We start from the raw sequence: 13990 nt of genomic DNA, 5'->3' as shown, positions 1-13990 counted from the left end.
GCAGCAGGAAAATTGTAAAAAAAGCTGCAAGGAAAACCAAGTTGTTTGCAAGCCAAGACTCTGAAATGACAGAGAATATATTCCTGGGAGGGTAACAGGCTTCTTGTTTTTTCTCACTTGCTCATTTTCATCTGTTTGGATTTTGCTATTGAGATCTTCTCAGAAGCTTTAGCGTAGAAATTAAGTGTTTTGCAAAATTTTTCCTTGAGGTCTGTGTGAGTTCAGGACAGTTCAGATTGTCTTGAGTTTACAAATGTTACAGGCAGCATTTTTGCAAGAAGATCTAATTACCACAGGAAAGTATAATCACCTTGAATAACATCAGTGTGATTCATTCCTGATGCATGCTCACTGATTTCAGTGGGACCTAACCAAAGGACAATGTGGGCTGAGCACTTCTGTGCTCCACGTGCTCCAGAAGAGCCCTTTGGAGCTGACATTCAGTGGAAGGTCAGTCAATGAATGTGAGTAACTGCTTCCCTATCTAGATTTCAAATATTTTTTTTTTCAACAGAATTTCTATAAAAGATGACTCAAGATCAGATGCATATAGCTAAATATTAGCTAATTAAGGTATGTCAACCAAAGTGTACTGGTTCCAAATTAGGTTTGGCTTACTATTGCCTAACGTTTGTCCAGGTTCCTGCTCCAGAGTTCCTGCATGTGTTATGGTAACCACTTCTGTAACTGGAAGGTACCTGAAATACTGACTTTCCATTTGCTTGCGCTAATACGTGCAAAATTATGCATCCTAATGAGTTTACTGGATTCATAATGTTTTAAGCACAGCACTCTGCATTTTAATCCCTTTCTACAATATTCTGATGAACTGTCCATCACTGTACTCATTTGGATGAGGAAAAAACCCACAACAACTAAGGAATGTAGATCTACCTGCTTTAGCTCAAGTTCCCTTCTAGTGCCACAAACATCCTTGGAAATACAGCAGACCTGAAACTTACTAAAAATGTTGACTTATAAGAAACCTGAAACTTATAAAAAATGTTGACTGCATTGTAAGAGGTTCTATGTAGTCCTATGGTAACTAACCTAAACCACAGTATTCCCATTTTAAATATGGTGAAAAGAATTAGCCATCTGTCAAGAGAGCAGTGTGACCTGATGGGCCCTGCGGAGCAGCAGTGAGATCAGCGAGGTCCCTGCTGAGCCAGCGAGTCCTCTCCTGCAGCGTCAGGTGCTGACGTGGTTCCCTGGAACAACAGGTTGTCATCAGCAGGTCCTCTTGCACTTGTTCTCTATGATCTGGAGTGCCTGGGTTTCCAAATACAAGCTGTGCAAAAGTCATTGAAACCACCAGGTCCTGCAGTAAACCCATGTAATAAGCTTGCCTGAATAATACATGTCTGAATCATCTGCAGATGATTCAAGATTAATATTTAATCTTTTTTTTTTTTTTAAAAAGTATTTGTTTCCAGTACAATAGTACCTTAATAGCTATCCTGCTGTGGGAGGAGGGTAGGTATAAGTAGAAGTACTACCTCAAGAGGAGAAATGACTTGTAAACCAATTTTTTTTTTTTTTTTAAAAAGTCAATTTTCTCTTTCCTTTTGAGAAAGAAAAACAACTTTTAAATTGGACAACTTAATGAGCAGTGTTCCTGGGTGGTCCTTTGTTCTGTGTTACCCTCTGAGAGAAGGAGGCAGTTCAGGAGTTGACCTATTATTTTAATTGCTTCTGGTTTCTGCAGATGTGAAAAGCAAACACCTGACACTAAGGACACTGCTCTGCTGCTCTTTGCCAGTGTTGCACTCGCTCTTAATGACACCCAGAAGAATTAATATTAAAAACTCTTTAAAAATGTAATTTAAGGTATGTGTTTAATGTCTATTCCTTGACTAACTGGTGTGCTTACAGGTGCTTTGAAGGCACTAAAATAAAATAAATTATAATCCATGGTGTTTCACAGCAGGTGGTGTAACAATACCGCACCCACGTCACACTGCAAAATGTCCAGAGACCAGCAGTGACAGTGCAGTATCATGTTATTCATGAAAACAGTCTTGACTCATGGTGCTTGTGTCTCCTCTTGCCTATTCCTCTTCTGGGAGCTAGAGCAGTATTACTTAGAAAGCATCCCCATTCCAGTAAAAGATTAAGGAGATCAAACCCAGAGAAGGACGGTGGCTGGACTCGGGCCACGTTTCCCTATTTTGTCTCCGGCAGTGGTATTTCCCTGGTGCCTTCTAAAGGGCAGCACAGTGTAAATTGCTTTTAGGATTACAAGGTTCTGGGAAGGGAACAGTGAAAGATTTCTGTTAGGGTACGCATTCAGTATTGCTGTGATGAAATGCCCCTGGGACGAGACACTCAAGAACAAGGCAGAATTTTTAGCTTTGTATTTGAAATTGGCTCACTGAATTGATCCAGTGCAAAAATTTCCTCAAAGAGCAACTTTCTCTGAAAGATCATGTCATACCGGTAAGAAAAGATCTGCTCTGTGCTTACTCTGAGTTTGTATTAGGAATAGTTAAAAGGAAAGAATATGGTATCTGGAATATAAATATTCCTTAAGATATCAGAAATTCATATCACTAGTGTGCTTCTGGAAAACAAACTCATTTCTCTTGACAGCGGGAACTGAGAAGATCTATGTTCAGGATTAATTTCCAATTGACACCACAATGACACTGTGTTTGCTCCCTATTAGTTTAGGAATCCACGGAGCATTTAACAAGCTGTGAAGTCTGTCATTGCAGATTCGATTCCCATCATGTTACTGATGCTTTGCAGCTTACTTTATTTCTCCCTAGTTGATCCTGGCATAATTTACAAGGGGCTGTTAATCCCATGCTTTGTCTCCTTCCAAGGAAGCCAGTGACAAAGCTGCCTGTGAAATGCAATGTATGTATGAAGCCTCTGAACCTCATCCATTTCTCTCCTTGACCAGTGCATCAGTATTCAGAGTGAACGGCTCACAAAACAACTGGTTAAAGAAAGAATAAATCATCATGGAAGAACACAAAGTAGGAGGGTATCATTCAAAGCTTGGTTATTCTCTCAAGTTGAAGAGTAATGACACAGAAAATTACAAAGAAACAGAGGTTTAAAAGTGATGTAAATTGTAGAGCTGGACTGCTCCTGCAAACTGCTGAGCAAACTGTCAAGCTGGTAAAGCTAACATGTATTTAATTTTATTAGTATGAGAAATTTTATCCGTGAGCATACTCATTGAGACCAATGGGACCACTGAAACCCATCAGCGCCTTCGTCTCCTTGGACGGGTCGAGAGTCCTCAGCGCTTTGTGGGAATCAGTACTGCCTAGAAGTTCCTGAGATACACAAGCATGAATGTATCTACCTGCAGCAGAATGCTACTCGTTTTACTTCAGCTACGCTTAAGTGTCTCTTCAGGTTAAAAATATGCTGGGGAATTAATTGCACTCCTCTTTTAATATGATTAAGACCCCGAACAATATTTAGACACCATGTATCTGTTTCAACAGTTTTAACTTTGCTATCTCTTCAGTTCTTTCTCTAGGCAATTAAAAAAGACATGACTGAAATTCCTCCATCTCAGCCAAATGGATTGATGAATTTTAATGGAGAACATTTATTCCAACCTTTAATTAAGTTTGGCAGTCTGAAATCATTAATCTTTGCCTTGAAACTATGCACTCTATCTTGAGCATTTAAAACCTTACAACTCAATCTTGCTATAGGGTGGATGTCGGTGCGATAATGCAGCCTTCTAGAAGCTGTCTTTGTGCCTTTTGAATCACCTTTCCTTTATTCATGACATAACACAAACCATCAAGGATTTGCCCCAGCAGAGGACGAAGCAAACATCACTGTGACACTGCTTTGGCCAAAAGCAACCTTTTAATCTTGAAAGGGCATTGTAAAGGTTGACAGGCAAGAAATCTAATCTACCCTCTCCAGCCTATGTAAATCTTAATACAGAGCTGCAACTTAAAGAAAGAAGGGAACAAACTGCATTATCTGGTGTTATTCTGCTAGATTATTCAGTGACGGCTACTACAGATTTCCTTGTGAACATATTTGCAGTAGTTTAGCCTTTGGGGTGGAAATAATTTCATTTTAATATGCTTTTTGGAGCACTGCCAGGGCTACAGGCAGTATTGCAGCATGTGAGGGAACAGGAATTCTACAAGCATGAAGTGCATTTCTTGAGATCCAGAACTTTTTTTTCTAGGGGAAAAAAAAAGGAGTCTTAAAGAGCACTAAAATATAAAATCTTTCTGGCAGACATCTTGGACTCTTTAATCACCCGCGAGAAGCCCTTATAGAACTATAGATAGTTCTTTTTTCATGCTTCACTTAGATGCATAGGAGATGAGACACCCCAGAGAACTCTTCCCGGCAGCTGCTGTTTGGAATACAGTGATCAACAAAATACATCAGCTGGGGATACTTCGGGTTTGATTTAACAGCTTCAGCTGTTGTCCCAGAGTACTTGGCATCCTGTGAACAGGGACAAGTCTTTCTGGTGCTAGCTTTGGAGCTTGTTACTGTTCCTCCCCTAAAGCTAGGACATTTTCCCACCTCAGGATGAACTGGTGGTGTGACTCCCCTCTTTTGGTTGCACAGCTTCAGCTCCAAGTCTGTACTGAACTGCGGTTAGAACAGTCAGAATAGCCTACAGGAGTTAAGGAATACTTTTCAGACAAAGACTACAAAGTAAAGCTGATTTTAAAAAAAAATAAAAATATCACTAAGTTTTGCAGACACTTGAAATGTACCCCCTAAATCTCCTTATGAAGAAAAATGCTTAGTTTGGAAGATGCTGATATTTTCTCCTTTCCAGAATCAGAAGTAAAAAGGCAATGCAATTGGGGAAAAATTGAAGCACAAGTTTTTAATTAAGCTCCTGCCCTGTCCTACACACACACAAGAAAGGAAACATCTTTCAGGTTCCTGGAAGAACTTAAAATTTAATTTTACGGATTTATTTTTCTCTTTTTAGAGAGTGCTTAATTTTGGGGAATGGGTCTTTTGTGCGAATCATTGACTGTTCCATTATTAAATAATCATTTGGGACCCTGAATGTTTCAAAATGCTTATGCCACTGACCTGTGGGGTTTGTGCACGCTAACAGATCACAAGCTGGAAGTGGTCACAGCACAGCCATGTTGTTCGATGGGGGTGTGCTGAACAGGCAGTGCTGGGGAAAACCTTGGATTTTTCTCATCCACAAAATTGAAAGGTGCATCTCCCTGCAGGTATACACCTCATTTAGTGAAATCCTAGACACCTTGAACTGGGTGGTAAAGCTTCCCCTAAACAGGGGGAGGGTGTCACCCCTCCCGTTTCATATGTACCACCACTCACCACTGCGATAGAATAAACTGCAGATTTCGGCACCCAGACCTGGCTGGAGAAGAGTTTTAGGGCATGATTAAGAAAACTTGTGGTCCTTTTCTTTGCAGGTGGTCATTTGCTCAAGCCTATGGAAGAGATTTTTGACCGTTCATCACAGTAATACCATCATATCTCAGACTTGCAGTTGTTTTGAGTGTTTTTTTTGACTCCATGCTCAGGAGAAACAAGAAGGTAAGAAGCAGCTTGCCCAAAAAATTATGTTAAAAATTCAACTCACTCTAGTAATTTTCTGTCCTTTGCGTTATTCTGTTGCATTCCTAGAATACATTTTAAACAAATGGGAAATGTGACCGCTTATTTCTTGTCTTCAGAAGTGTGAACTCTGCACAGGTTGTATTATCTGGCTGGACTACAGATATGTCAGGATGCCCTGTGGTGTCAGGTGTAAAATCTGGGCTAAAAGATGAAGTACACAGGTCAGAACTGAACTTACCAGCTCTTGAAAAAAGTTGGAAAGTGAGGGTAAGCCACCTGCAGTGACTGGAAACAATTGAGGGAGTCAGGAGAGTTGTGGGAAACAGAGTTTAACATTTGATAAAAGAATTATATCTTTTCTATGAAAGGTGTTCATAGCTGCTCTATTTAAACCTTGAAATCAGCAAAGTATTATGTAAGAAAATTTGGAATACAGCTTGTATCAACTCTGAAGCGGGTCTCAGGTTATTTTAACTTTTCACAAAATTAAGATATATCCACTTTCTGCATCATATGAAACAAGATTTAAGTTATTGCTTTATCTTTTTTGCCTACTTGTTAATTTTGTTGAAGAACCGCTTATTCATGCAGTTGAATGAAAAATAACCCAACAAAACATTCAATAATGTTGACCCAGCTGTTTAACCTTAAGCTCCCTATTTCTACATTCATACCATGTTTCACTCTTTAATATAATTACTCCTGTTTGGAATAGACAGTGATGAAATGATCTGACCTTTATGTATTATTACTTGATTAGTTTTTTCATATTTGCTGGAACAAAATAAAATCAGTTGCTGAAAATTCTTATTAATATTTATTTCAAGTGCTTTTGCATGTCATTCCTGCTCTTCAAGAGAGTTGCTATACAACAGAGAAGTACTTCTCCTCTCTTCTTTTGACTACAGCTAAGCAAATTTTCATTAATAATTATTGGACTTCAGGTCATTTTTTAAAAACCAGTTTAATCTGTATGAAGATCTTCAGGCAAATGTATTTAGACCAAGGATCTGCATTTATCATCATTGTGGCTGGTCACTTCTGTTGCTCCACTGGCTAAGCTGAAGGAGTTTGACTTTTTAATTCTCCAGCAACCAGACTTCAGATCAAAAAATGAGACCTAGCTGCTCTGATGCAAAAAGCAATGGAGATGGGTTCATAATGCTGATTTGGTTCCATAGTGTAGCATTTGTTTTCAAGATTCACAACACCCATCATGCTAAACTCTCAGATACTTAATCCAGATGGGGAAAAGGGATAAGATGATGTGTGAAACTGTGGCTATGTCTATAATCATACCTTTAGCCTCCCTCAGCCTGCAAAAAGTGCCTTAAGATAACCTGCATCATAACCATACATCAAAGTCCCTCTACCATTCCCTAAATTGGGGACCAACACAAGAGCACTGGCCTGCCAGGATTAATGGGCAAACTTTCAGTGCCTTGGCTCTAAGCCTTACCCAGCCTGAGTGTTTAAATCCACAGATTGAGCTTCTCTTGACTAAACGCCTACCAGTAGTAGGATGCCACAGCCATCTGGGCTGATGTCAGCCCTAAAGTAAGGGGAAGCCCTTCTGTTCTTCTAGACCCCAGAGAAACCTGTATCCTTGCCTTGGATTTATAGGCAAATGTGAAAACTTGTAAGTATATATGTATTTTGTCAAGTTCGTATTGTGTGATCATCCTAGAATTGTTGAAATCAGGTACAGCTGACTATCAGTGAATGTTTATTAATGTTAAGAGGAGTTCTGCCACCTGAATGTGTTAACCAATTATTATTTTATAAAGAAGAATAATTCAGCTATGAAGTCACACCAGGTTGCTCACGGTTTGATCCAGGTCTCCAGGTCCTGCAGACCACCAAGGATGGTGACTGTACAACCTAACCTCCCTGGGCACCCTGCTTCCCTCCTCAAAAGGTAAAACCCTTTTCCTTACCTCTAATCTGAATCTCTTTTGTTTCCCTTCATGCTTGTCCTCTCTTGTCCTCCCACCATGTTCCTCTGTGAAGAGCCTGACTCCATGGAAAGAGGCTGAACAAGCCCTGGTCCCAGAGCCTCTCCTCACAGAGCAAGTGCTCCAGCTATGGTCAGCTTGGTGGCTCTCCACTGAACTTGCTTCTGTTTAATACCCTGTATTAGCTGGGGGAGAAACCCAAAACTGGATGCAATACCTAGATGGGGTCCTAGCACGTCCCAAGTAGACATAATCCAGTCCCTCAACCTACTGGCTGTGCTCCTGTTCATGCAGCTCTGGACGCAGATGTCCTTCTTTCCTGCTGTTTCTACAACTGAACAGAAATCCAATCCTCTGTTTCAACCTGCAGAGTGATATTTGCTCAGACAAAGACCACTTCTTCATTTGGCTTGGTTCTGATGTTCTGACTGTCTGGGAACATATTCTGCTGATTTCTGAAATTTTTTGAAGGAAATTGAGCAGTTAGACTGGTGATAAACAGCAAACACAGCAAACCTGTGCAGATCTCAAAATAAGTAAAATACATCCACAATGTTATGTGGGAAATGACTCTGTGAGCATTCAAACAGAAAAAGCATGAAGTATCCCAGAAAGGTGCACTCAGAAGAACAAGAAGATTCTTTCTAGAGATCACATGGCGCAGAGGAACACAAGTTTGTTCTTCACTTTTCCACACTTGCAGAACTGTTCACTACCCAAACTCAACAAAGATGCTCTGAACTAATACAGTTGAGCCTTCAGACAGAGAACTGTTTATAAGCCTCTAAAGTAATACATCTGTAAACTTCTGGTACATCAGAAAATGCATTTCTCTTGGATTTAATTTCTAATGTAAGCTAGTGTTTCAGCAGTAAACCTGGGAGCAGCCCCAAAGCAAGAAAAAAAAAAGATAAATACTATATTGCTTTCAGGGAAAGCTAAATAAGTGTAGTAGAAAAGGATGTCTGACAACATGGGTAGTAGAACTTCAAGTACTGTGGGAGACACTTCATTCTCCAAACTAATGATAACCTGCAGTCATGACAGAGTGAGGGATCAAACATGACATCCAGGTCTACTCAGTGCCATAAACGCACAACTTCATCATTCAGCATAGCCATGGTGTCAAAAATGTACCAGAAGATATTGGCTATCTCTATGTCTAATTTCTTATGTGTAAGAAGGATTGAGATGGAATATGATAGGGTGGTGGATGAAAAAAAAAAATAAATCAAAAAAACCCATGTAGCTGGCTTATTTAATTATCAGTTTTCACAAACTGACAAAAGGAGTGGTTTAAGCTACATTAAGTTATTTCTGGGGCAAAAAAGATGTTTTTCAACAGGTTGCAATGTTGACAGCATAAAAGACAGACTACTTAAAGAGAAATCATGACAACCAGGTTGTGACTTTTAAGCAGTAGGCAACAGGTGAGAACTTGATTCTCTGCAAGATTTGTGGCTTGTTTGTGAGACCAAATAAATTTAAGAGCCTTGAATAAAAGTGATTTCAGATGTAGAGAAGCAAAAGAATTACACTTCCCCTGACAAATAATGATGAAATGTTCTTTCCATGGTTTCTTTACCCACTTTTTGCTGGAACACAAAACCTTTAATCTGCTATCACACAAATCAAATCATCATCAGCATAAAAACACTACGGCAGGGCAGGAGCAGTGTTGCCAATATAAAATAACAGGCTTTTTTTCCTTTCTTTTTGGTCTCTCTTTTAACTGCTTTATAAAAAAGTTTCTTTATCATGTGCACTGGTTTTCAAAACTTTAGAACAGATACTGCTACCTCTTCCCTATTACAAAGGTTTGTGCATGGTTCTTAATGAACTCTTTATATTCATGTAAACGTCTGATACACTTCTACAGGAACTCTGTCGTGGATGACAGTTAGCTGAAGTCATTAACTGAGACAAAACAAAGGGTCACCTTGTACCTTTGGAAGGGAATGTTTGCAGTTACCGTAGTAGGGATGTGAAAACTTGATGGAAATGCATTAAAAATTATATCATTGTATATCAGGGAGAAAGTATGGTTAGAACCAGGCAATGATCATTAGGACTTTTACATTCTACTTCTCCTTCTTGTTTGATGCATGACAAGCTCTTCAGCTTATTACCTGCAAAAATCAATATATGACAACATATCTGATGCCAAATGGGAGAGTCATGAGAATGAGTACTTCAATTAATCCTTCTGTAAAAGTTGCTATGGCACCTCACTACAGTATTATTGAACTACCAAGCAGCTATAAAACAATGCAATTTAAAGAGCTGAACAGATGAGGACTGAGTACTCAGGGGAAATAACCGAAAGGTTGACTTCAAGGCTTTGCAAGTCTCAATTAATTGAGTAAAGTACTTCACAATAGTTCAGTATATTTGAGGAAGCCACTACAACTAGGCAAGCTGCTTGAGCAGACAACTATTACTCATAGTATTCACAGAATTCACAATAGTTCTGTTGTCTATACTTCAACTTTTTACCTGAGGACTAGATTTACTTGGACATATGGATCAGCCTGTTGAGTTGGCAGGCAGCCCACAGCCATGACAAATTCTCAGCTAACACACCAAAGGGCTACACCTCCTTCAGAGCCTAGAGATTTATTTTTTTTTTTAAAATCCTTACTCTTATTTAAGCACTGAGGATGGAATAGAAAATTTAACCCTGCCTGCAGGTACCAGGAGTTGGAAAAGCTGCCTCTGTCATTCTAGAAGTAAGGTTTCCGGTGCCTGAGGAGAGCCAAGGGTTGAGACAACTCCCTCCGTTACTGCTAGGGTGAGACTGATTGAACACAGTTCTGGTGGAGTCCAACCAGACTCTCTTGCCAGGAGGAGCTCACACGATGAGGACGTTGCTCTCTCTGCTCATGTTACTAGTTTCCTTCAGCAACAAAACTGCCCTATAGACAACAGAAGCTATAGACTGGCGTCTTCTGGTAGACACTTCTGGCTCTGAAGCCATAGAATTGTAGCTGTTTCTAAACAAAGAAAAAAATAATCTAGAAGACAACAGTTTAAAAGGAAAGGAGAGAAGGTGAATGATTCACAAGTTACTGCAACGTTAAGCATTTCACGGCTGCGATTCTCAGAAGCACTAGAATAAAGCATTCTTTTACTAGGTAGAAAAATTTTTCTTCAGCTGATATCAAGCCCCCCATTTCTGCAGCGATGGATGTTATTGACCACTGTCCAAAAGACTACGTAGTAACGGTCTCTAGCAACACAATAAAGACCTTGCAACAAAGAACACTCTAGACATGGGTACGTAGACATTGATTCAGAATGGAGACTGTTTTTTCCATATTTTGCCTTAAAGAATGGGTTACTGACTATACCTGGGAATGGCTGCTTCCTTCCAGTGCAAGACGTGGCATTTTAGGAAATGAAAACATCGTCATGCTTCTTTGACCAGTCTTAGTTGAGCTGCCCCCGAAGCACATGGAGATTAGTCAAAGAATCCATCTAGCATGCAGCTTTCCTTAATTAAAACCCAGAAAGTTCAAATTACAGTTTCGCAGGGGCTATGCGAGGGCTGGGATGGAAGAAGAAGCTGCGTGCTGGATCCACTACAGCTAAGCAGAAATGATGTGAGCTGGGGCAATGCAATTAATGCCCGGTGACATTGCGCCTGGAAACCATCACACCCACTCCCCTCCAAACTAACAGTATTTCAGGTGCTGAGTCTTTGCAAGATAAATACTGGACCTTTCAGAGCATGTATTTTGATGACGGCCTTTGCTGTGTCTGGCTTTCCCAGGGCGTACTGCTTTGTACAAGCAGCAATCACATTACAAAGTGGTAGAAAGAGTCTGGAGTTGGAATGGATCTGTTCTTTGACTATTTTGATAAGGTCTGTGTTCTGTTTTCTCTGCCTCATCCACACAGTCCTACCATGTTCCTCCCTGAAAGTGCAATATACCAACAGGAACTCCAGGAGCAGAAACATGCAAAATGTTGTCTTTGTGTGGTATTAGCATTCCCCAGAACCTGGTATGCTATACATGATGTGACAAATCTCCTTTCCTCCCCATTCTACCAAGTGTATTCATAAACAAATGCAACATTACAGACAAACAGGAACTGTGTATATATAACAAACAACAGAAAAAACTAAATATGAAAATGAAAACAATCTCTGAATAGATTGTTTTAAATGACAACTATTAACTAATATACCAAGGAAAAAAAATTCCCACTCTTGGGTAAATTACTTTGGACAGGCAAATATGACCTTTTTTTGAGTGAAATAAACTGCTCATCGGGATCAAAATGCAAGGTTTCTAGCTTCTTTTAACTAAATAGGCTTTTTCTTATGGAAAGAAAGCATCTTAGATTTCCATATCAAACCAAACATAAGAAAAGAGAGTGAGAGCAAAATGCCCACAGCGCATACTAATCCAACACGATTTTGTAAGATGTTCAAACTTGTAACTGATTTTTCATTTTCTACTGGGAAAAGGCTGTCGAATGAGGTAAGCACTATACATTTTTACTCTTTAAGCCTGCATGTCTATTAGCATTCCTTCCAGCAGCAGAACTGAAATCAAATGCAGTATGTTTCACACCTGTAGCTAGGAGACTTTTCTGATTTTGATAGCTGGGTAGAGAACGTCCTTATAATCTGCAAGGTTGGGTGTGTTTTTTTTCTTCTACAGGAAAGAGAGCGTTTTCTAGACACTCCATTTTCTTTTTGCACATTTTACTCAACTGCCCGAGCTTGCAAAGTGATGTGTCTAACTCTTTAAATCATTTAATGTGAAAAAACGCACATCTGCCCAGCTCGAAAACAGCTCAGGAAACTCCAACATTTCTGAAGACAGCTGTTGACTATGCAAAGGATCAAACCAGTGCCAGCAGAACCCAGAACCTCAAACCTGCAGCAGGTATTTCGGTGGAGGCAGGGAGCACCCCTGGGGCGCCCATTGAGCCTTCTCTCAAGGCGGCAAATAACTTTTCCTAGCAACCGCCATGTGCTTGGCTATCTCGTAGCGCTCGCTGTCGCTCGGCAGGCAGCCCCCACTGCGGCCGGGCAGGTGACACACACACAGCCGGACCCCGCGGGGCTTGTGCCGCCGGCCGGACCGAGCTCTCGGCGGGGGTGGCGCGGAGCTCCGCGGTGCGGCGCCGGGGGACAACCGGGGTCGGCGGGGAGCCGGCGGCAGCGCCCTCCGGCCCGGCCATGCCCTGGGCTCACTCACCATGTTGACTTCCGAGACCACGTCGATGCTGGCGATCTCTATCCGCATGCCCACATCCACCGGTGGACCTGCGGGGGGGAGCGGCAGCCGGCGTTAGACGGCGGGAGGCGACCGGGGGTGGGATGGGGGGACCGGGACGCGGGTCGGGGGGAACCGGGACGCGGGTCGGGGGGAACCGGGACGCGGGTCGGGGGAGACCGGGCGCCTCACCTCCGAAGTCGGGCCGGAGGCGGATGTCGTAGCCCTGCAGCAGCCTGTCCACCGTCTCCTTCACGTAGGACATGTTGCTGGGCCCGTCGGCGCTGCGGGAAAGGAGCACAGGCGGGTGTAAAGGAGGCGGGTTAAGGGAGGCGGCCCCGCGGCCCCTCCGCGGCCCGGCGGCGCTCACCTGCGCGCCGCGCACGCCACGGCCAGCACCAGCGGCAGCGACAGGGCCCGCGGGCCGTCCCGCCCGCCCGCCGCCGCCCGCCCCATGCCGGCCCCGGCCGCGCCGCCGCCCGCCTGGCCGGGGAAGAGCGGCGGACTGCAACTTGGTGCGGAGCGGAGCCACGACTCCCCTCACAGCGCCACGCATGCGCCGAGCGGGGCGCCGCGGCCCCCCGGGGGAGCACTTCTGCCCGCCGCGGCCCCTCTGAGGCGGACCCGACCCGACCGGATCGGGACGGGTGGGACCGGACCCCGCCCGCCGCCGAGGGGCTGAGGGAGGTGGTGCGGCAACAGGTGCCGGCGGCGGGGCCAAGGGGCCGGATGGGCAGAGCGGGACCCAGAGCCCCCCGGGCTGCCGTGAGGGGCCGCTGTGGCCGGGTGTGCCCGCTGCGGTGCGAACTTCTCCTTAGGAGACAATAAATAATGGTTGACGTCACTTCTGTGTGAAAATTCACACTGACAGGCTCAGATGTTCGCGATGACGTAAAAGGGAGTTGGCAAATCCGAAAGAAATGGCACGTTTTGGTGCAAATAGTACTTTGGCCAGCTGCGGAGGCTTGAGACTGCTCTTCGCCTCCATCTATCGTGCTGCTTCTTGGGCGGGTTTGTCGCTGGAGCTGCCCCACAGGCCTCCCCGCTGTGGCGTAACGCAGGAGACCACAACACACTATCGATTGAGTTATCAAACATTGGAACAGGCTGCTGAGGGAAGCGGTGGAATCACCAGCCCTGGAGGTACTTAAAAGGCAGGTAGACGTGGTGCTGAGGGACGTGGTTTGGTGATGGACTTGATACTGCTGGGTTGATGTCTGGACTCGATGATCTGAAAGGTCCCTTCCA

At 43.0% G+C, this 13990-nt stretch overlaps 1 protein-coding gene across 2 annotated transcripts in view; it reads right to left on the bottom strand.

The window, feature by feature from the left end:
- Window positions 1-13198, bottom strand: part of GABRB1 (gamma-aminobutyric acid type A receptor subunit beta1) — a 132714-nt gene extending 119516 nt beyond the window's left edge. The window contains exons 1-3 of one of the 2 annotated variants that reach the window (XM_074154388.1): window positions 13113-13198; window positions 12935-13026; window positions 12725-12792 (exon numbers count right to left, since the gene is read on the bottom strand). In XM_074154388.1, the coding sequence (XP_074010489.1) occupies window positions 12725-12792; window positions 12935-13026; window positions 13113-13198 (246 nt within the window). The remainder of the gene's footprint in view (window positions 1-12724; window positions 12793-12934; window positions 13027-13112) is intronic. The other variant, XM_074154389.1, reaches the window with a different exon arrangement.
- Window positions 13199-13990: the final 792 nt, after the last annotated feature.

The sequence above is a fragment of the Numenius arquata genome, chromosome 10 (genome assembly GCF_964106895.1).
Source record: "Numenius arquata chromosome 10, bNumArq3.hap1.1, whole genome shotgun sequence".
Classification (NCBI taxonomy): domain Eukaryota; kingdom Metazoa; phylum Chordata; class Aves; order Charadriiformes; family Scolopacidae; genus Numenius; species Numenius arquata.
Note: the sequence above shows the minus strand (reverse complement) of the source record. Positions and strands in the feature narration are given on the sequence as shown.